General features: G+C 35.9%; 1 protein-coding gene across 4 annotated transcripts in view; it reads right to left on the bottom strand.

The window, feature by feature from the left end:
- CEP128 (centrosomal protein 128) overlaps nucleotides 1-22,557 on the bottom strand; it is a 98,638-nt gene that overhangs the window by 9,871 nt on the left and 66,210 nt on the right. The window contains exons 21-25 of one of the 4 annotated variants that reach the window (XM_064423695.1): nucleotides 17,910-17,959; nucleotides 15,200-15,223; nucleotides 3,358-3,435; nucleotides 2,311-2,442; nucleotides 1,376-1,489 (exon numbers count right to left, since the gene is read on the bottom strand). In XM_064423695.1, coding sequence (XP_064279765.1) covers nucleotides 1,376-1,489; nucleotides 2,311-2,442; nucleotides 3,358-3,435; nucleotides 15,200-15,223; nucleotides 17,910-17,959 — 398 coding nt within the window. Of the gene's footprint in view, nucleotides 1-1,375; nucleotides 1,490-2,310; nucleotides 2,443-3,357; nucleotides 3,436-15,199; nucleotides 15,224-16,058; nucleotides 16,225-17,909; nucleotides 17,960-22,557 lie in introns of those variants that run through there. The other 3 variants (XR_010364352.1, XR_010364353.1, XM_064423698.1) reach the window with 3 other exon arrangements.

The raw sequence follows: 22,557 nt of genomic DNA, 5'->3' as shown, positions 1-22,557 counted from the left end.
GAGTACTGTATGTCATGCAAAAACCCAATTAGGCCTGACTAAATGGAAACCATTAAATGCTCTCGGTTGTCTAAAGAAAGAGAATTGTTTTGGAATAAGCTTTGTACTGGATTCTGATTATTGAGTTCAAGTCACACAAGCTCAGTAAGTTCAGTCAGCTTAGTGCAATGTTATGTTCTACCGTCAGCTGATGCATTCCACTTAGCTTTTCAATGTTTTCCAAATTTCAGTAGCTACTGATTTAGTAACGCTTCTGTGGAAGGAAGAGTAATTCAAGATACTGAAGATTATTACCAGCAGCATACTGATTGTGCCTGTTTCCTCCTTTCAATTCTTTCTTACAGAAGTGCAAGATGGCTTTTTCAAGTAACTTAATACCTTCTGACAACAGCAACTTACCAAGCTATAGCATTCTATATTTATTTTACCTTTTCCACTTTTTAAAAGACATGCTATAAGTATGTCCTCATTTTACAGAGGGAAAACAGTTACATATAAGTTGGGGAACACAAACATCTTTTTCATAGTGTGTGATCCTCGATTTGAGCTCAATTGCTTAGAGACACAGGCATGATGCATTGCCAAAGAAACTGATTTGATTGAGACATGTAGCAGAAATACTAGTATGATTCTTCAGGTCTGATCACTTATTTCAAACACTTCCATAAGAAATTGTAGTTCTGCTGAAGCTAGCTGCTATCACAATGACAATATGACAATGAACAAGCTAGTAAAGGAAAGAAAGCATGTTAATAATTGGAAAGTTGAACTCATTACAGGCAAAGTTTCTAAAGAAGAGCACTGGATTTGTATTGTAGGCAGTTAGTTATTCATGCTTAGCACTGCTGTAAGTCCAGTGAGTGACCTTTAGCAAATCACTTCCCTGCTGTTTGCCTGGATTTCATTTCTGTATGAAAGAGACATCATACATAATTGTTTGCAAAGAATGGAAATATCAACTACTGAAGAATTACTACATGTCATTTATAAATTAGTCAACCTTTTTACAGAGGAAACAGGTTTCTATATCTTTTACTTGAATGGACAAGAGAAAATTAAACAATGACAAAATTGCTGCAGACAGTAATTTGACAAAGCAGGTAAACACTTCAGAGTATTACAACACAATAAGATAGCTTTCTGTGAAAGTTGAAAGATTTTTTGGAAAGTATCCATGGCACTTACAATGAAGGCAACCTTTAATTCATCAAATTCCATGCCATGTCAATATACCTGCCATGCCATCAGCCATGCCAGCTATATGAAACAGAAACATTCATGCATGATTTCAGTCTGTGTTTGTACTAGGAGTTAACAAGGTAAGGTTATGTTGCTGAAAGTAACTGGGACAGAGAAGTGGAGTATACACACATACCTTGACTTGCCTGACTCTTTGCTTGGAATCTTCCAGCTGCTGCTGCAAAGAAGTCACTATGTCTTTATATCTCATATACCTCTCCTCAATCATCTCCCTTCGGCAATGGGACTCCTAGAAATGCATGTAAAGATTTAGATGATTTCATAATGTGAAAAGCAGATAGAAATTCTGACTATTGTGAACGCAGGTATCATCAAGGATTTTCACCACAGCAAGAACAAATTAAGAACTAACTTTCAGAGGCTGAACTACAGGCACCATACAAAAGCATAATGTTCTGTACAGAGAAATAATATTAAAATACATGCAGATCAAAATGAAAATGGCCTTATCCTTAACTGGTGAATGATTTCTTGTAACACTTTCCAAACTTCAGGAATATCATACCTTCTAAGAAAAATTCTGTAATGGTGGAAAATTAATTTCAACACTATGGAAACAAACACTTGAAGAAAAAATGGTTCTGAGCATATGGACAAAACAGTATTTTCAACAAGAAAGCATAATGTTTCTCACTGAACTAGCTAATGATTCACTTGAATTAACAAACCTCCTAGACAACCTGAGAGGTTTATCAAAACTTACTTCCTCTTGCCTTCTCCCTTCCTATGAAAACATTGAAGGAAGAACTTGCCAGCTATTATACAAAAAACTCCAATATGCTATTTGCAAATAGAAACAGTAAAGAAGCTCCAAACTGACATCTTTCTCAAAGCTAAGGCATAAAGCTTAGCTCTCTTGAATAATAAATTACTTCTTAAACAAAACACTGTGTTGATAGGGACTCATTTTCAGAAAACCATCTTTAAACAATTAAGCGTGATGGAGAAGGACAAAGCCCAACTGAAACCAAAGATTTTGCATTTCAATCTCACAAATATTGGCTAAGTTATAACTAGAGCAAACCAGAAAACTACAGTGTAATTTCATACCAGTGTTAAGTGCGAGAGGGCAAGTGTGAAGGAGATTGCAGATGCTTGTTGAGAAAAAAATTTTTCTTTTAGTAGAAACAGAAGGTAAAGATAAACCTCTGTCAGAGCAAAAAAAAGCTCTTCTGGGGATATCTGGAATGTGAAATTAAAATTATACATCTCAACAATATTGTTTATAAAAAACCCAAACATTTTAAGCAGAACTTGCATTACCAAATCTGTTGATGATGACAGCAATAAAATGGTGTAGAATTACTAACTGATGACCTTGTGCAGGAACACAAAATAAACAATGCTCCAAACAAGTATGTTTTGAAATGTTTATGACAACCACAGATTAAGAAATTTTACTTATCAAATAAAATGCAAACCATTATGTTTTTGTTGATCAGTGGTTTAATACTGATTTAAAATTTATATTGTGTAAGGAAGTTACAAATTCTTTTCTATTAAACCACCCATTTCATAAATGGAAATTAACTATGGTACAGCTGCTTAGCCACTTAGCCACTGAAAATCTAATCTGAACCTTATCACTCTTGACAGTATGTCACCACTACTGTCACTATGTCCTACTGTGTCCAAGCACATCTTGATTGGATAGTGGTGCTGCAAAAATAAGTAGCAAGTATTGTCATTATGTCAAAACAAAATAAAAAGTTGTAAAGATCATCTATCTTTACTTGTTAAATATTTAAACAACTGGCATAATTCATTTAAATATAAAATTTTCATTTTTTAACATGTAGTATCAGAATTTACCACTCCATAAAAATATTCTGAAACAGTAATTAACACATGACCTGTTATACCCAGTTATCAATGTTTGCCTACATTATGCAAAGTGTTAACAATTAGAACTAAATTTATAACTTCAAAAAGATCCATATAAACATGAAAATAAATTTTAGTATGTTTCTGTCTATATAATACATACATCTGCAACTGTAAATATCTTATTAAACAACTTATCTGTACATTCATAGAGACTATTAGTTGACCAAATATTTTAGAAGTATTGAGAGAGTCAAATGAAATCTTTCTCACTCCAGTATCTCTGCAATCTTCTAACAGGCTCAGTTTCTCAGGCACAGACTCCAGGTGGTTTAAAGCTACTCGGGTACTCTAAAGAACAGAACACAAGTTAAAACATTAAAAACAAAACCATTCTTTCAGCCATCTCACATTTACAAATACCAGTCTTATCAGCATACTAGTTCAAGCTTCCTCAGTTAGGGTGTTGACTTGCCCTAAAGCTCAATCACGAGTAGCTGTGGGACTCACTGAAGCAGCCATGTCAGAGGCTCCAGCCAACCAGCCAAACCTGCTGATGGGAGATGGAGCTCTCCAGGTCAGAGGCTGCCACGAGTGCCTGAGGCTGACCATTCTTTCACAGAAGGTGAGCTGTGCTTGAGGAGCTGGCCACCAGCTACAGGAAGAAGTGAACAGCCTACATAGTGTTGAGCAAAGCAGCAAAAGACTGATTATTTTCAGAGTCTCAGTCTCAAGACTCTCAGGAGTCATGAACATCCATTATAGTGGAGAAGCAGATGGACTCAGAATGCAGCAAACTAATTAGTCCAAGGACTGTTAGCCAAGGGTCTGTTCAAAGATGAAGGCTGGAAGCAGGTCACAGCATGTACTAGGAGGAAGGTTCCTTCACCTCCTCAGAATTCAACAGGTAGGACTGGCACCCTCTACAATACATGTGAGGCTCTGGAACCAGAAGGCTAGACTACTGATGAGGTGGGTGAAGGTATTTCTGGGACAGTGTGGCCTCCTAAAACACCACCACCTATACTCTGCACCAAGACCTCTGTTAACAGGAAAATGAAGGGTAGTTGTAATAGGAAACACCTTTCTAAAGAGAATCGAGGGCCTCCTTATGCAGACTGGACCCATCTGTCTCCAGGGACTAGAATAAGAGACATTACTGATATGGGAAGAATACAGAGTCACTGTACAGCTTGTCCCTGTAGGGAGAAAATTGGTATGGCCAAAGCTCTACTGGAGTTGAAGCTGGCCAGAAATGTGGAGGACAATAAAAAGAGTTTTTAAAAATATATTCATGGCAATAGGCAGTGCAAAAAAACCCTCATCCCTTAAAAGAATGAGGATGGTCAAACAGGGACAGAGATGAGGCAATGGCATTTAATGCATTATTTGCCTCTGTCTTCAACATGGATGATTGACTAAGGGGATCACAGTGCCCTGAGCAGCAGGACCGTGACTGTGAGAATGATAAACTCCCAGCCAACCCTGAACTTGTGTGGGATTTGCTACTTCAGTTGGATCCCTACAAGTCTATGAAGCATGAAGGGATTCATTCAAGACTTCTCAAAGAGAAAGCTGATGTCATCACAAAACCTCTCTTGATATATTTGGAGTGGTCTTGAGAATCTGGAGCAGCTCCAGCTTACTGGAAGATGGTGAACCTTGTCACAATTTTAAAGAAGGGCAAGAAAGAGGACCCCATGAATTAAAGGACTGTCAGTTTCACTTTAGTGCCTGGTAAAGGGTAAAGTTATGGAAAAGATTATGCTAAGAGGTATTGAAAAACACCTGTAAGACAACACTGCCATTGCTCACAGCCATCTTGATTTCATAACAGGAAAAGTCCTCTTATTATCAAACCTGATTTCCTTTCATGACCTCCTTGAGTCCTGCGTGCAGTTTTGGTCACCAAACCATAACAAATATATTAAACTGTTAGAGAGCATCCTAAGGAGGACAATGAAGATGGTGAAGGGCCTGGAGGGGAAGCCGTGTGAGGAGTGACTGGGGTCACTTGGTCTGCTCAACCTGGAGGAGACTGAGGGGAGAACTCATTGCAGTTACAACTTCCTCATGAGAGGAAGAGTAGGTGCAGGCACTGGCAAGAGCTCTTCTCTCTGGTGGAGACAATGACCTGAGGAAATGGCCTGAAGTTGTGTCAGGGAAAGTTTTTGGATATTAGATGAAGGTTCTTCACCCAGAGGGTGGTTGGGCACTGTATCAGGGAAAGTGGTCACAGCACCAAGCCTGCCAGAATTCAAGAAGAGTTAGGACAATGCTCTTGGCTATATGGGGTGACTCTTGGGGATAGTGCTGTGCAGGGACAGGAGAGGAGTCCCTTCAAACTCAGTATAATTCTGTGAGTTGATGATTTTTATTTTTAATAAAAGTATATATAGTAAGCACTTAGCTAAATATATAACAATCAAATCTCCTATTTTCAGATGAGGCATATGGTATGTACCACTGAAAAATTAATTACTACTCTAGGAAGACTTAGGGTTAGCCTCAACAATAAGATTTCACATTCACACCCATCACACAAAAAAATGCAGTCTATTGCAAACTGCAAAGAACTGAAAAAAATAAATATGGTTTTGGTTTTGTGTGCAGATGAAGTTGGTTGATCATGCACAAAGAACAGTCATGTCCCACAGGTCAGATGCCTCTGCAGCTTCTCAAAGGATGCCCTTCTATTATTTGTCAAAGAGCAAGTAAAACCAGAACTGTTTGTATTTTCTGAACAACAGTTAGCATTTCCTCCACAATTCTCAAAATCACACTTCTTTGGATAAGGTTCTGCTAGTCTGGTATTCAATCTACCAGTAATGGACTTCATTAAGCATATTACTAGCTTGGTAATTTAAAGCAAAATCTTAAAACAAATAAAAACCGTAAATCCTGAAATAAAATATTATGTTGTAAAGCCTGTGCAAACCAAGTTAACTTGCTCTTAACTACAAAAACTCTGTTACTAGTTCTGGAAAATCTCAATCTGACCACCATGAAAAACATTCCATTTAGATCCCAGAGACTAAAAGTTTCAGTCACAACAGGAGAAGAAAAATCAATGGGAGCTTCTCTGCACAAGTGGTATCAACTTCAAAAAGATGGAGACTAGGAGCGAGGAGTGGAGAATCAGAAATGAACAAGATAACTTAAATGAAGACACACCATCTGTTTAAAAGCAGATGTCTGCCTTGTTGTTAGTTCCAAACATTCTGGTTTTAAGGTTTTAAGAAATATTCATAACAAACAAAGGTCAAATTTTATAAACAATGGGATTCATTTGCAGCTAACTTGGACTGAACTTGTAGTCAATATTCAAAACCAATAAACTAAATTAGATAGAGGATATAAGATTCATTCTTCTGTTTCTGCAATTATATGTATGCAAAGATACTATGTATTTAGATATCTATCTGTTTACCCACCTTGTTTTAATACAGATGACCTGTGATCTGTTCTCATAAAAAAAAGAACTCAGGCCCTAGGTGTAAGCCTATGCCTTAAGCCATTCATTTTTCAATTCCTTCTCTAATTTCAATGCCAAGACCTCATGTCAACACTGTCTGTAAATGGATTTAAGGAAGATGTTAATCATCTGTTCTTCCAAAGTGTCTCCTAAATATATCCCCTCTATTTCATGCACTTTTTGTAGTGGAAAAAAAATAGCTGTTTCTTTGCTAATCATTATCAATTATATTATTAAATATAATCCTGAAAGCAGAAGACCAGCCTTTGGGTTAGATGCATATTCAGTCTTTGTTTTTTTGGTTTTGTTGAGAATCATGTGGATAAAGAATGGTACAGGCTACTTGGATTTCTGAAAGATATTTTAGACTTCTAAAGTTTAAATCTAACTTCACATTCAAAAGTATGAGCTCTAAGGTACCATTGCTGCTCAGGAAGCAGATCATGGGGCAGTGATGCATATTACCAAGAATCTGCTATTGCAGTGCTCAGTATCAATCAGAAAACCAAAATCAACACTCAATATAATCAGGAAAGGATAAAAAAAGCCAGAGAGCATAACTGTCCCAAATCATTAATCCAACTGCATCTTGACTGCTGAGTGCAGATGTGGATTTTTATTTCAAAAGGGAAATAGAGAAAGGTCAGAAAAGTTGAACAAGAATTTTCAAAGCCATGGCATGCTGTTTCCAAGTGAGAAATGATAAACACAATACTCTAAAGAATAGGACTCTGCAGCCAGTAAGAGAGATGCCTGAGAAGACTAATTGCCAATTTGTATAAAATCAGAAGTCACATAAAGATCGAAAATTTTATATGGCTTTAAGCAGAAAACTGGGCAAGTTCATGAATGAGGAAGACCATAGAATGGTTTCAAATTCACAGAAACTACATCTAAGTCTGGAAGCCTTTGGGCTTTGAATGGCTGGAATCAGAATGAATGACTGGGAAACAAAATGCATGTCAGTCCTGTTCATACAGTCTTCCCTAAGCATTTTACTTTGGCCATTGTTGCAATGTCAATAGCTGGGCTAGACTGACCTTTGGACTTGACCAAAATGGTTCTTTTTATATTGTAAAATTCTCACAGTCTTCTGAGCAGTCTGAGGGACTTGAATAGGATAACTCACACACTAACATTTTCAGGGACAAAAATGTGTGTCTTTTCCATAAAACAAATTAAAAAATGGTAGTGATGTGCAAATAAAAACAGAAAAAAACCAGATTTTGTTGTTAGGGGAGGTTCAGTAAGGAAGATGGCAATGAAGAAATACATTGAAGAATGTGAGGGAAAGATGATGAAAGAGCTTTTAGCTGGTCCACAGAAGTGGTCTGGTAATTAATGAAAATCACAGCAACCTCCTCAAGATGGTTCAAATGCCATACTTGTATCATTAATGACTACACTCTATCCTATTAAAAAGATAGATTTAGCCACACAGATAAAATGAGGAAAAGGATTTTAGAAGCACCTGATATAGAGGCCAATTAAGTACTGTTAATTTTTTTCCCAGAAATCAGAAAGCTGTATGCCATACTGCATAAAAATAATCCTAAAGACAGCAATCACATCTGTCTGCTTATGCATAACAAGCAACAGCAGGTACTGACCCAGTGCACTGATGGTACTGATAAGAGGAAAAAACACCCGTTGTACTGTCTGAGGCAGTATTAATGGCATTTTACTTAACAGCAGTGCTCTTCGATAGACTGAATGCTACTAATCTTTGTTTTTAAAATAAAGACTATTTACTTTTAAAAGGGGTGTTCTATGTTTTCACAGAGAATGACAAAACAAATTACTTATTTTCCATTACTTCATACAAACACTTTGATGTTTAAACTGCATGTGAACAGTTAATCCTCCTATACTGATGTGTTCTTGGTAATAGATGGTTTCACACTGTCTCAAGGGACAGATCTAAATCAAAATCAGACACATTTTATTTTTAGTCTCAAAGCTGCAATGCTAAATGCAAATAAATCAAAGCAGGTTTGTATATAGTACTCCTGAAGTTTGCCTTTATAGTCAATATATTGAAAACACATAAACATAAACCAGAAACCAAACTTCATTGACTTTCAAGTACCCTTTCTTTTCTGAGGTAGGTAAAAACAAATGGCTATCTGTATTGCACAGATATTTTTTTTTAAATTAGAGTTGATTTAAGTACCAGTTAGCTAATCCCAAAAGAATAACCATAAAAAGATTAAATGCAATGTCATTTTAACTGGCTGCAATGCATGTCAGCAGGCAGTTATAATTCAAATGAAAATACCGTATTAGAGGTGACCTAAAATGACTTATTTTTAAATGACCTTAGTGTATTGAATACCTAAATTGTAAGAATAGGATTCATGCAGCATGTTTAAAAGTATCCCTTGCTTTCCCTGTTAAGATCTGTAAAACTAAGCACTATCAGCTTCAATCCCCAGCTCTCCACTGATAAATCATATACTTTTCTTTTAAGAAAGTGATTCTGCTTGAGAGGCCTGAGGTGTTCTGCTGACTTTTATATGCCAGGCGAACTCCACAATAGCTGGGACATTCTGTGAATAGCACATCATATGTAGAGAGGGAACTTTCAGAGAAAACAAAAAAAATGTATTTTATATCTTTATATTCCACATATATCATGACTCCAATTATACCACTGTTTTAATGATTTTAGCACATCAAGAAGTCAAATTACCTATACAAAAGTAGGCAACACATGTAACTTCATCAAATTACAATTTCAATGCTCAATTGGCTTTTTTTTTCTGTATTACATTTTTTTCATGGGAGTTTTAACAAGTAAGATTTTTTTAAGCAAAACTACACTTATGGACAACAAATGACCTTTGCTAACAAAGCATTGCCAATGTCAAACTATTTGAACATTCAATTTAGATTCCAGATGTTTTTGTATGGGGTGGACCACATTTTAGTTAAAGGAACTTCATGAATGCTTCCTTTCCTGTTTGCAATGACATGGACTGTCTTTTCTCTCATTCATGAGCACATGACGTCCCTGCGCTAACTAGGGGAACGTTTACATGGGAAAATATTAGGAAAGTATTTTATGAATTTGCAATTGTTTGATGCATACTAGCAGCTGGAAACATGGAGGAAACTGTTGTCTTTTGGCAAGCTAGGTTTCTGTGAATCATCAGTACTCCTAGTACTCTGAGTCCATAGGAGTAGTTTTTGAGAATCCATTCTTTATCATTTACTAAGATTTTGACCAGAGACATATCCAGATATAATTCCTAGGAACTAAAAGAAATATAACACAAGTAGAGTGTGTGAAGTAATGCAATGTTAGTGGGACACATTCTCAAAAGGTGTAAGTAAAGACTTCCTTGTTGCTCATCTTTAACATTAAGAAGCATTGCAGGCTAAAAATCTTTACATGCAATTTATGTTAAAGTTTTACATGCTAACAGTATTTCATCAAGCCTTCCAGAAAGCATTGCAAAAATTCAATTATAACACAGCCTTCATGGGAAAGAAGAAATATTATTCAGTGAGAAAAATTAAAATAGAAAGAGTGATTTAAACAAGGATTCACAACAAATCAGTGTCAGAGTAGGAAAAGAATTGGGAGTTTTCCTTATGGATTTCCCTATTTTAACAAAAAGCTTCACAATAATGAAAGAAAAAAAAAATCTGTGGTGGCATCAATAGGTGTAACTGATGCCTGTGCTCCTATGGTTGTAACTAGATCAAACAGAAAGCACTTAAATCTAAAATGAAGGATGTAGCAGGACATTGGAAACATCTAGTCAATAGTGCACTGTCAAACTAAATTTAAATTATGTTGTGATGTACAAACCAAATCAAGAAAAATAAAGTACAAATCTATGTCTTATCAAGTTACATTCTGTGGAAGAACTCAGATACATATTCCACAGATGAAAGGCCAACATAATTCATATAAGAAGCAGCTGAGGGAGCTGGGTTGTTTATCATGAAGAAAAGGAGGCTCAGGGGGGACCTCATCACTCTTTACAACTGACTGAAAGGAGGCTGTAGCCAGGTGGGGGTTGGTCTCTTTCCCCAGGCAAGAGACAGGACAAGAACAAACGGTCTCAAGCTGCTCAAGCTGTTGTTCAAGTTGGACATTAGGAAGAATTTCTTTACTGAAAGGGCATTAGAACAGGCTGCCCAGGGAGGAGGTGGAGCCACCACCATCCCTGGAATTGTTCAAGAAACGACAGGACATGGTTCTTGGTGCTATAGTTTAGCTGACAAGGTGGTGTTCAGTCAAAGGTCAGACATGACGGTTTTGGAGGGCTTTTCCAGCCTCAGTGATTCTAAGATTCTCTGATTTCTCCTGAGGATCCTGAGGAAGGAACCCATAGGATCTGTCTTTAAGGTTACATTTATATGTATATACCTAATACTTTAAAAAAAAAAAATTGAGAACAGTGCATACTACTACTCCCAGTTCAACTGAAATAAATAATTTTAGATAACTAAAGTCTTTTGCAATAAGGATTTTTCCTGAGATTTTTACTTTCTCTAATTAAAACCTGAAGGATGTTGGTTTATTAAACTTTGGCAAAAATGTTCAACATTTGCAACATGCGGAACACATTATCCTAATTTTGAAAGGAACTTAGAGCATGTAGGGGTTCCACTAGGAGCACTGCCAGCAAGTCAAGTGAGGTGATCCCTATCCTCTAGTCAGCCCTCATTTGGAGTGCTGGGTCCAGTTCAGGGTTCTTCTGTACAAACGAGACACACAAGAACAAGTCCAGCAAATGACAACAAAATTTTATGGGACTGGAGCATCTCTCCTGTGAGGAAAAGCTGAGAAAGATGGGATTGTTTAGTGTGGAGAAACGAAGGCTCTGGGAGATCTCATCAATATGCACATGGATCTGAAGGAAAGGTGTAAAGAAGAGGGAGCCAGTCTCTTTTCAGTGCTGCCCGGTGACAAGCAGTGGGCACAAACTGAAACATAGGAGGTTCCGTCTGAACACAGGAAACGCTTTTCACTCTGAGGCTAGAAAACTAGAGGTGATTGCACTAGAAAAAATCCTGAAAGAACAAGTGAAACACCAAATAGTAGGGGGCAGAGGATGGACAAGTAGCTGGGTAATAAACAAGAGCAATAAATAGGGTGAGAAGATAACATCAAGGAAGAAGGGAAGAGAAAGCTGAGCATGAGGAGGAAAGAAATAGCAAGCTGCCAGCAGCCTCAGGACACAGAAGTTACTTGATGGTTATGAGCAGAGGAAAGGCTCTGGGAAGCTCAGCAAAGGGAAGTGACACACTGGCTCCCCGATGAAAGGAAAGGAAAGGGCGAGGCAGGCAGGACAGAGGATCTCAAACTGCTCCTGGTCATTTTTATAAGATCAAAGAATGGCTGTGTGCTGGGAGGACCAGAAAGCCTTTGATGCAATGGTAGTTTTGGCAACACAATACAGAATCAAAGCAAGAGGAAAAGAAAGTATTAACCCTTCCATTCAGTATTTCATCAACATTCATACAAGCAAAGTATGAAAATCGTTAAATAATCTCAAGCTAACAGCAAGATTTACTTATTGATGGAATGCACACTGAGAGAGAGACAGAGGGAGAACAAGCACATAAAAATGGATGGTGTCAGGCAGTCACATAATCTCTCTACAAAATACATTTGGTATTCTTATCCTTCCAATTCTTCTTTTAAATTGGATGATAAACCATAAAACTGATGCAAATTTGAGCCTGCTACTACAGGAGAATAATCTAATAACTTTTACATTGCTGAGTGGATGCAGACAGAAATTTGTTTTACTGGTATTCAAAACCTTACTTTCTTGAACATAAAAATGCACTAAAACAAAACGCATAAATGTTCATACTGAACGAAAAATTCAGATTAAATAACAATTTTGCTGAATACTTACAGCATTACTGGCTTAATCTAGATTTATGGACATTGTAAGAAAAAGCTGAATTGTGTCCAGAAAAGTCTGATCCAAGTATTCTAAGAAAGTGGGAACCTCATTCTGGGCTCTCTACTGAAAGCAACAAGCTGTTTTATTGATCAAAGCATATATAATGCATATGTTCACTGGAATAACTTCAGGATGTGGTTGATTTAAAATTAATTTTTGCAGTCTTGTACATCAGATTAGTACGAGTAAAGCAGAGGAACACAACTTGCAGCTTATGGTCACAAAGAACAGTATATACTCTATAGAAACCCACTAAAATCTCAAGCACAGCATAGTAGCAGTGTACACCTACAAAATGCATCCTGACATCTTTATAAGAAATAAATACACTTTCCATTGTGGCCTTATCTGAGAATACAATGCAGATTTTTTTCCCAAAAAATCATACACCTTTCTCTATGAATAATACAGAGCCAAATCTTGTATGCAACAAGTAAAGTATACTTAGGAATAAAATAACTCTTTTAATTGAAAGATAAATCATGTAAATTCTCTCAAGATGTCAGACTAAATTATTGATTACTGAAGTCACTAGGATATTTACTTGTTAATAGGTACGAAATAATTAAATTCACTTTAATTAACGGCATTAAACCAAATAAAAAAGCAAAAAAGCCACAATCTCTAGATACTCAAAAGCTCAGTTTTGCCTACACTTGTTGCTCCTCTGGCACTTCTCAAGAGTTGGAAGATTATTAAAGAAAACATCTAGGTTCTTCAGCTCCTTTTATATCCACTAGTGAGTCTGTCTAACAAACCTTGTTCTTCCTTATCTTCCAGCTTCTGCTCCTAACCCGCACAATGTGCTGGAGCAAGAAGTGGCATACCTATCTATCGAATCATACAGCAAAATTGACCTGATTGAAGAAAAGAACCAAGATATCCAAAAGCTTCTTCTAAATGGGAACTATTTGTTCTCAGGCTCCTTAAGGGAGTGATCAGATCATGTGTAATATCTTGAAGGAGGCTCATGATAACAGCACTTTCCTCTGGAAACAGGAGCTGGCTAAGGAAACAGAAGACCCAAGAAACTGCCTGGTACCATACACAGGAGATGGAGCTTCCAGCTCAAACAGACTGCTGAGAGGAGAAGGAGGTGACAGGGCTCAGAGAGAGGCAGGGGACCTCCTTGTTTGCTGCAACCCACAAATTCACTGAGTTAGATTAAGCTATGCCTGGAAGGTTAATTCACCCAGAGCTCTGAATGGAATCTGAAAGGTTCATGTTACATTTCTTTCCCAACTGTTTTTTTTTTAAATTATCTAAGTTCGCAAGTTCATCTCATGGCCACTACAACAATTTTACTGGCAACTGAAGGAGTTAAAAGTGAGTAGATTGTAGAGAAAGGGAGAACAGTGGGATAGTAGGATAAATAGGTCATCCTTTTCTTCTATCCAAACAACTTACAAATCTTCCTTTCTAAAATTAGAGACATTGGAAGTATAAAAAGGAGAAAAGCTCCAGAAAAAAAAGAAAGAAACATTTGTCACAAAATATGGACTGAATTTGCATGACATTGGAGTATTTGCAAGCAACTGTCCTCTGCCTGTGTCAAAATAGCTCTGGGAGCAGAAAGGAAAAGGAATTTGCAGGCAGTTTAACTCATGGTTTGTGAGAAATGGATGTCAATGGATACATGCCTGGCTGGTTGTCATGTAAGCAAACCATGAAGAAGAGAAGGTCCTGAACAGAATTAATGTCCTGTCAATACCTGACACAGCACCATGTGAAGTGTTAGAACACTGAATGCTAGCATTAGCTACCTGCTTCCACAAGGCAGGTGTTGCAGCACAGCACTCTGATTTCCAAAGGGCCTTTCATGACTGAATAAAAGATTTTTTTAACAGATTGAATACATTAAAAATATATTTTTGAAATCAGAAACTGCTTTTACAGATGCAGAGACTATCAGAAAGAGTAAAGTAATAATTTGCACAAATAAATTTTAGAAGTTTATACTTGCAGCATCGATATTGACTCAGTAGTGATTTCTTCAGATGAAATTTTCTGAATTTCTCATTAAAAGAAACTATGGGCCTGATACATACAATTTGTGATATCTTATTTGACATTCCTACATGAAGGGAAAGAAGAATGGTTCCAAAATTATAGGGCAAGCTGAAACTCATTCCAGCTATTCCACCTGACGGACTTACTACCTTGGGACATCTGGAAAATGCATTCATGGCATGTACAGGCATGAAGTTTTGTTCTTCCAAATTAATGTCATATTAAATGATATTAAGTAGTGGTTAAAAATAAATTCCTTTACTCTTTTAGTTGCAGTGTGGATATGGGCAGATGAACTGATTCTGTCCTGCACCTCCCTGACCAAACAAGTAAGCACAGAGAGTAGCCACTGAAATAATTAGATCTATCACATGGATACCAACCATTGGAGGTGTTAGAAAAATAACATCTTTTGTAGGGCTAAAATCTACAGTATTTCTCTTCCCAGTGATGGGATGAGGACTGAACTGTATGGAAAAATGACAGCACTGAAATACACTGTATTCATATAATGAGTACATGAGTACTGTAGTAAAAACCTACACAGAGAGCTGCAGTGCAAAATTTTCACATATTTTCTTAAAAGTAAAATGACAGTTAAAAACCCCAAACTACAAGCTTTTAAAAAAGTATATATTAAAAATATTTTCACAATTTAGACAAATTACTGGTTTAGAAATTAATTTAAGAAACTTACCGTTTCTAAGGCCATAATACGTTCCTAAAAGCAAAATACAAGATGGCATTAGAAAGCGAAGAATATAAACACAGTGTAAGTCAAAGAATGATGAACAGGATTCATTTTGGGGTTTTGGTGGTCTCATGCATACAGTTTTTTTGTAAAAACTCAATGAGTAGGAACTGTTGTATTTCATTGGATGTCTTTATCATACTATCCCACTTAGAATTTGCCCCAGAAATAAGAAACCACCCAGAAACAAAGTGAGAAAGGATTTGACAATAATTACTCCATAATATATTTTTTCAATTAGTGCATTAGGTTTTCAGTATTGGTGATTTCACTCTTTCATATCCCAAAAAATGATTTCTTTTTTTGATCTTCTCTGACTGTAAACCTAGCATGATTTGGAATTCATATCATCTTAGCACCCGGCTTAGTTTTCTTTTACGCATTTCCTTAGAAAACTAAAAAGTAAATTCTATATCATTATTCTTTCATCCAGAAATAGCTCTGAATAATGTTTTATTAATAACAGGATGACATTAGTCAAACAAATAAAACAAACTTGTGCCAGTTTTAATCCAGCACAGAATACAGAGAACCCAGATTTAACTAGTTTACTGTATAGATTTCAACGTTCTTTTCCATTGTGAAGTATTTTAAAGAAAAATATGAATTTAGTAAAATCAAGATAGTGTACTCTGGTACTATATCCTGAATAAGTGTGGTATTTTAAGTTATTTGACAAAACATATATTCAAGTGTTTAGGTGAGTCCACATTTAGAGTACGTGACCATTAAGACATTACAGGAACTCTTACTTTACTCAAATATTACTCTATTTTTTCTCAGGCAAGGTAGTGTATCACCTGCTAAAATCTTTGTTCTTCCTTAGAAGCAGGTCTGAGATACAGAGTATTTCCATGCATCAGAACAAACTTATGACAAGAAATATTATACTGAAAACTCAAATTTTTCTTCTGAGATGTTTGCTCCTCCACAAAATTGCAGTGGCAACCATTCACCTTTATTTAATGATTCTGCAACAAAGTACATACTCATTACGACAAAAAAGATGGTATTTACATATCTCATAAATTTCTGGTGATAATGAACATCAATTCAAATAATTGTTTCCATTTAAAGAGGACTACTTTGAAAAAAAGGTCTTAGAGTGAGGATGTTTCCAACAATAGAATAAAGAGTGTTTTCAAAATGACTCATGCGTTAAATAAAGTGCATGATATAGTTGCCAAATTCTAAAAGTATAATAAACTCTTACAATCTCAGCAGATAATTTTCTGGACTAGCATCTAATGTATTAGGAAATTTACCATGGATAATTTATATACCACTTGACTGTGAAAGCATGGGTAGCTGAAGGGAGAAAAAACTGCTATCAAGCATTTGAATATGAAAGAATAGCAGTCAGAGCACTACAATTCACACACTTAACCAGAACTGCCAGCTAGGGAAAGGAATAAAGCAATTTAATCAGGAACATGACAGACAGGCAGGCACATATAGCCATGCAAGACACTACTATGATGCAACTTCCTGCAGTCTAAAATTACTCCTCATTCAATCAGAAGTAATACCATTAGAACAATTTGTCAACCATGAAACTTCACATGAAAGCAGATGCAGAATTGCTTCACATGAAAGATCTTTTTACATTGATGTAACCAGATATGCACCTGTGTAAACTGCTTACGCAGACAAGCCCTCAGCCTTGTTGAACTTGAGCTGCCAGAAAGCCAGGCCAAGATTTTTGTTTGAACAGGAAACAGCTGGATTGGTGTGTTGTGCAACTTTTGGGTCTTGCAACTTGTCTCTTCTTACGGGATCAAACTGTTTGTACACGAACTTCTTTGATACCTCTAGCCCTCAAAATGCCTTCTATTTATTAAATGAGAAGAGAAGGCTTATCTTCAAACAAACTCCTATGGTCAAAACTCAGGTCAATACATAATGTCATTTTCCTTACGAGCCTTATCTTCATCAATTCCCTCACAGATGTCCTGCTTTCAGTACACTTACAGAATGCTGACTCATTGACACTCTTCATATTGCATGTCAACTTTTTTTATGTTCATACTGGGTATTGTTTGTAGCTATTTGTTGTTAAAAATTAGTTCTTTCTGTATTCTGAATACACGTTACCCTCCCTCACAGGCTCCTGAGCCTCACAATTCAGACATTCCAGCCTGTTTTTGCTTTCTTAGCCATTTCAAATTGAAAGGAGTGTTTTCTTTGACTGCAATGCTTAAATACTATTCCAAAGCTGAGCTTAGGGTAAATCTGAGTTTTTAAGCAGGAATTCAAAGTGTTTAGCACAAACAACTTTACTGCTAGATGATATACAATAAGGATTTATAATATTGCATTGGGTCCTAGCAAATAGTGACTGGTCCACTCTTCCTCAGAAAGGTGGCTATGAACATTCAGTGCTTCGGAGGCTTTAAATACTTACTTGGAATACTTTACTTTCTGTTTTATTCAGTTTTAGAAAAGAAAGTAACACAGCCCAGAGAATTCAACCCAACCAGTGAAAAAACTCAGCAGTGAGTGTTACTAGCTATTGGCTCTGTATTTATCTGCATATGTTTCCAAATCCAAATTTAAGCTATAAGGCAGTTCAGAAGAACATAGTGGTCTAATACAATACAGTAGTTTAAATAAATGTAACAAAAAACGTAGCTAGTTAATTGAACAGAAAATATACCTGGAGAACTCCCATTTCTTCTTCTCTTCTGTGTGTCTTCTCTAGTAGCTCTGCAAAATGAAAAACTGAACTTGTAAATTCAACTTCCTGTCTCATAGCCTGATAGAAAAAGTACTGTGTAAAACAGTCATCTAGTTTCTTTATTTTACAGACTTCAAAACACCCCTTTTCAGCTGATTAAATAATAGCTGAAATGTGTCAGTGATATGATTGTTTCCAAGCATGAGCTGTTGAAGTGACTAAAAAACAGCCTCAAGAACACAGAATGACAGTTTGACTGGGGGGAAAAAGAGCTTTAAGAGTCACAGATAAGCTTTTCTATACTGAAATACATCTTCTGGTGCATTTTTAGAATTTAGTGAAAAAAATCAAAGATTCTGTCTAAAAATTAATTAAAACTGTCACAGCAATGCAATTATATATGAAAACTTACTGTAGAATACTGTAGACTATTTTGACTGGCAATAATTACCTCCTCTCACTAAAATGGAACAATTTTGCTACAGAAAATAATTCACTGTGACAAAATATTAGAAAAGTTTCTTACAGTCTTTACAAGATAAAATCCTAATATCTTGTATTGTCATGTGTGACAGTTATAGACGTTGGCACATATATGCACATATGTAACATTTCACATTAGAAATTAATTCTCTTGGAATTCTGTGGCTTTTGCCATGAGTTGCTTTTCCCTTTTTACTTCATTCACATAGTTTTATGATTAAAATCATGTTTTTGATAAATTGTAACATATTTAGAATTCTGGGACCTCAAAGTTATAACCTAATAAAGAGCAGGAAAACAAAAAAAAAACATGCTGCAGGCTTTTGGTTCTTTCAACTATCAGAAGTTCACTCATGAGTTTTGCAAGAGAAGAGCATTGCTTTATCTAAGCCAGAGACTGACTCTGAATTCAGATATGCCCCAGTTTGCTAGCAATCAGGAGAGTTATGAGATTATGAAACTGCCTTGACAACATCAGAGGACTGAATTCTGACTGTCAATTCCCTCAGCATCCTCGTACAGAACAGCTAACTGAAAGTACCTGTGCTTTCCTCCATAAGTAATAAAGTTTACTGTTAGACTTACACAGTCATAAACATAAGCTTCAATGACTTATAATAGTAACTACACAAAATATTCTACTGACATTAGTCATCTTTCCTTTATATCTCTGATCTTTTCTCCTTCTCTTGTTATGAAATCTCCCTGTGAGCACCCCAAACCTCTTTTTTCATAGTTTATTAATTTCTGATTGCATGTGGACTAAGACTTATTTCCAAGCATCAGTCCTTTAAGAGATGTAGATGCCATGTAAAAAATTTTAGTTAATTCTTTCACAAGCTGAGAAATTGACTTGCTATTATTTCTTCTTAGCTTCTATGCCACTTTTCCCAAATCCTTTCTTAAAATTAGTAAAATTACCATTTATTCACTTTTTTTTGGTGCATCTGTGTTTTTCTGGATTGTACTTTGGTATGCGTTTACCATACCAATGATCCAACTGCCACATAAATTACTGTAGCCAAATGTACTGCCATCGACATTAGTAGAAGAATTTTGGATTGAAAAGTAGCTGCCCTGTATGTTTTCTTTGGGTATATTCCAGTATTATATGTAAGTTGATAAAAATTTGTATTGTAACACAAGCTTTAAAAAATTTAGGAGCAAGGAATAAGTCTATGAGAAAAGGGTGGGAAATAAAAAATTCATCCCTATGTCCCACCTGACCCCACAATTATTATACTTGACTTTGCTTTCTTTTCATGCTAATGCATTAATTAAGATTCCACTGTATAGACACGATTGTTCTAAGTAAAAAGGTTGCTATTACAAGGTTCCTTTCAAACATCTTCTACAAATGTAAAATAAGTTGAACTGATGTCTGCTAACAGTCTCTAGATCTGAAAGCTTTGCATCTCAAATTAGGGTTATCTAGAATCCATTTACTTTATTCTACCCCCGCCTAAATCAGTTGTCCCACAGGACGCTTCACAAAACTCTGTCCCTGGAAGCACAGATTTCCAAGTCATGTTAACTGACATGTTCAAGTCATGTTAACTGACAAAATATACACCTGTATGGAGCCATCCTTTATGAACATGTATTTAAAAATCAAGTTTTGCATTTCAATTGATGACTCATTTTAGTATTCCATGTAAAATAATGGCATGTTTTCTCCAAAACAGAAGTAAAAAAAAAATAAAAATTAAGGCAATATATACTAAACAGCTACACAAAAAGTCATGCATAGCATATTATATCATTCCTCTGAACATCGTTCTCCATGACAGAATAACTTTTCTTACTTGATGTGAAAAGCTCTGTTGATTTATTTTATCATTTGTACAATAGCTCCCATGTTTAAGTTCTTGTGCGAACTTGTTTTATGCTTTATGTCATGTGCCAGAAAATAATGTTGCAATAAAGTTAAGACAGAGAATGCATTGTGTCTGTAACAGAGTAAAGATGGTCACTGGCCCTAGAGGAAGCTCCTTTCATTCATCCTATGAACAGCCTCTAAGGTTTCCAATTAAAATTTTGTTTCTAAAGAAGTTGCACAGTGGCATGGACTGCTACAACAATCCTGATGTCATCTTTTTTCAAGGCCTAATGTAACCACAGATTATTTGGGGATTTTTCAAATCAATACATCATTATTCTCATGGGGCACAGAACACATCAATTTATAAATTTACTAGAACAAATAGCATTATTGAAAAAGGCACCTTTAGGCACTGATGGCTCTTGTCAAAAGATGACTAATACATGGAAAAAGACAACAAGAGAAATGAGATGTAGAAACAAAGATATTCATCAGTATATTCCCTTTTGATTTCTAGCTAAATATGAAGCTTGCAATCCAATAAGGATCTACAAGCTAAAACTATTTAAAAAATCAGATATATTTCAGATGTTTAAAACAACTCAAAATCAGCAGCAAGCTCAGAATATTGTCTTCAAAATTAGGGATCATACTTTTGTGCAGCCATACAAAAACAATTTATTTACAGTGCTTAAATTCCAAATTGTGTAAAGATTATATTTCACTGAGCTACGCATCAGTATATACCAACGGAGTGTCCTTGAAGCTACACTACAGTGACTTAGATGTGACTAATCAAACTTACAGGAAAAATATAGGTTATGATTTAAAACGTTCTGTCTCAATCATTATCTCTTGCAGTTTTCCTGACACTGAACCACCACAGTACATTTCAAAACACTGCAAATACCAAGCTGGAGATGAAGATTATATATCCATCATACCACACAGACAAGTGAGGAAAAAAATGGTTATTTGAAAAGATTTTTCACACACAAACCCCCCAGTTGTAATTTTTACTGCTGGCGAAAAGTATCAGAAAATAGATTTAGGAGCAGATATTTATTGATTGAAATGAGTAAAATGCAACAGTACTATCTTATTTATCCTAGCTGATCCATTAATATGCCAATGTCTAACTAGAATGTTAAGACCCTTTTATGAACTAAAATGTTCAACTGCTTTATCTTTGTGCTGGGTATAACAAAGGTAGGAAACAGGACATTGACTTTATATTAACTGGAGCATCAATTTCTTGCTTTCAAACACTGCATGACCTCCCATTTTAGAAACTGAAGATAATGATAGACAACATTCCTCTTCACATTCTCAGAGAAGACTGACATGCCAGAGAAAAATCTACAAATTGGACCAATACCACATTTTTATGTTTATTTTGTTCTAGCCAAGGAGAATGCACAAATACAGAAGTGTACACAGAGTCAATTCTTATAGCCATAAATATCTACTCATACAGTGAAAAATTCTAAAATGTGATTCAGAGTACATTCACACAACAATTCAGTTTTGAATTCATAGGTAATATGCTGTAAACTATCCTAGATATCTTCAGGCTACTGATAGATGTGACTGAATACTCTCATGGATCCCTAATCTGTGAGTTGCAGATCACATAGGAAAATAAAGAACAACTCACACAATACAAAAAATACAGTTACTATGTGGCATTAAAGCAAGAAATCCAGGTTATTACCAGAAAAGAATGGCAGTTTGGAAAAAATTGTCAGCATAATTTTTGCATCATCAAGCTAAGAAAAGCTCTTCTCCAAAACACAAGTCAGGGCTTTCAGTTATATATTAGTAAAACTATTTTGGATTTTCCAAAGTTTGTAACCCTAGACATTAAGGTTTTAAGTTATATAAGTGAATATCAAACTCTTGAGAAATCACTTAGACACCCTGATCATATTACCTTTAAATTTGCTTTGATCAAAAATTTTAAGGCTTTTTAAATATCAAGTATTTCCCATCACTCTCACTTCAAATACACATCTTACAACTTTCAGTCATCATCTGGATATGCTTCCCAAGAATTGCTGAAAAGATACTGCAGCATTCCTCTAGATGCACAAGGCAGCCAAGCAGCTTTCCATCAAGTATGAAAGAATTTTCAAGCAGCTCAATAAATCAGTTTCTCTCAGCTAGAAATTACTTATCTTGCTCATATCTACACAGCCAAGTTTAATCACATACCACTTGCAAGTTCTTCCCTTCACACAATGAATCTGACATGAAGGCCTTATTTTGGAGGTGAATCAAAATGGTTAGCTGAACCAGTGTGACCAAAGTGTTTCACAAGAT

This window comes from Passer domesticus, chromosome 6 (genome assembly GCF_036417665.1).
Source record: "Passer domesticus isolate bPasDom1 chromosome 6, bPasDom1.hap1, whole genome shotgun sequence".
Taxonomy (NCBI): domain Eukaryota; kingdom Metazoa; phylum Chordata; class Aves; order Passeriformes; family Passeridae; genus Passer; species Passer domesticus.
Note: the sequence above shows the minus strand (reverse complement) of the source record. Positions and strands in the feature narration are given on the sequence as shown.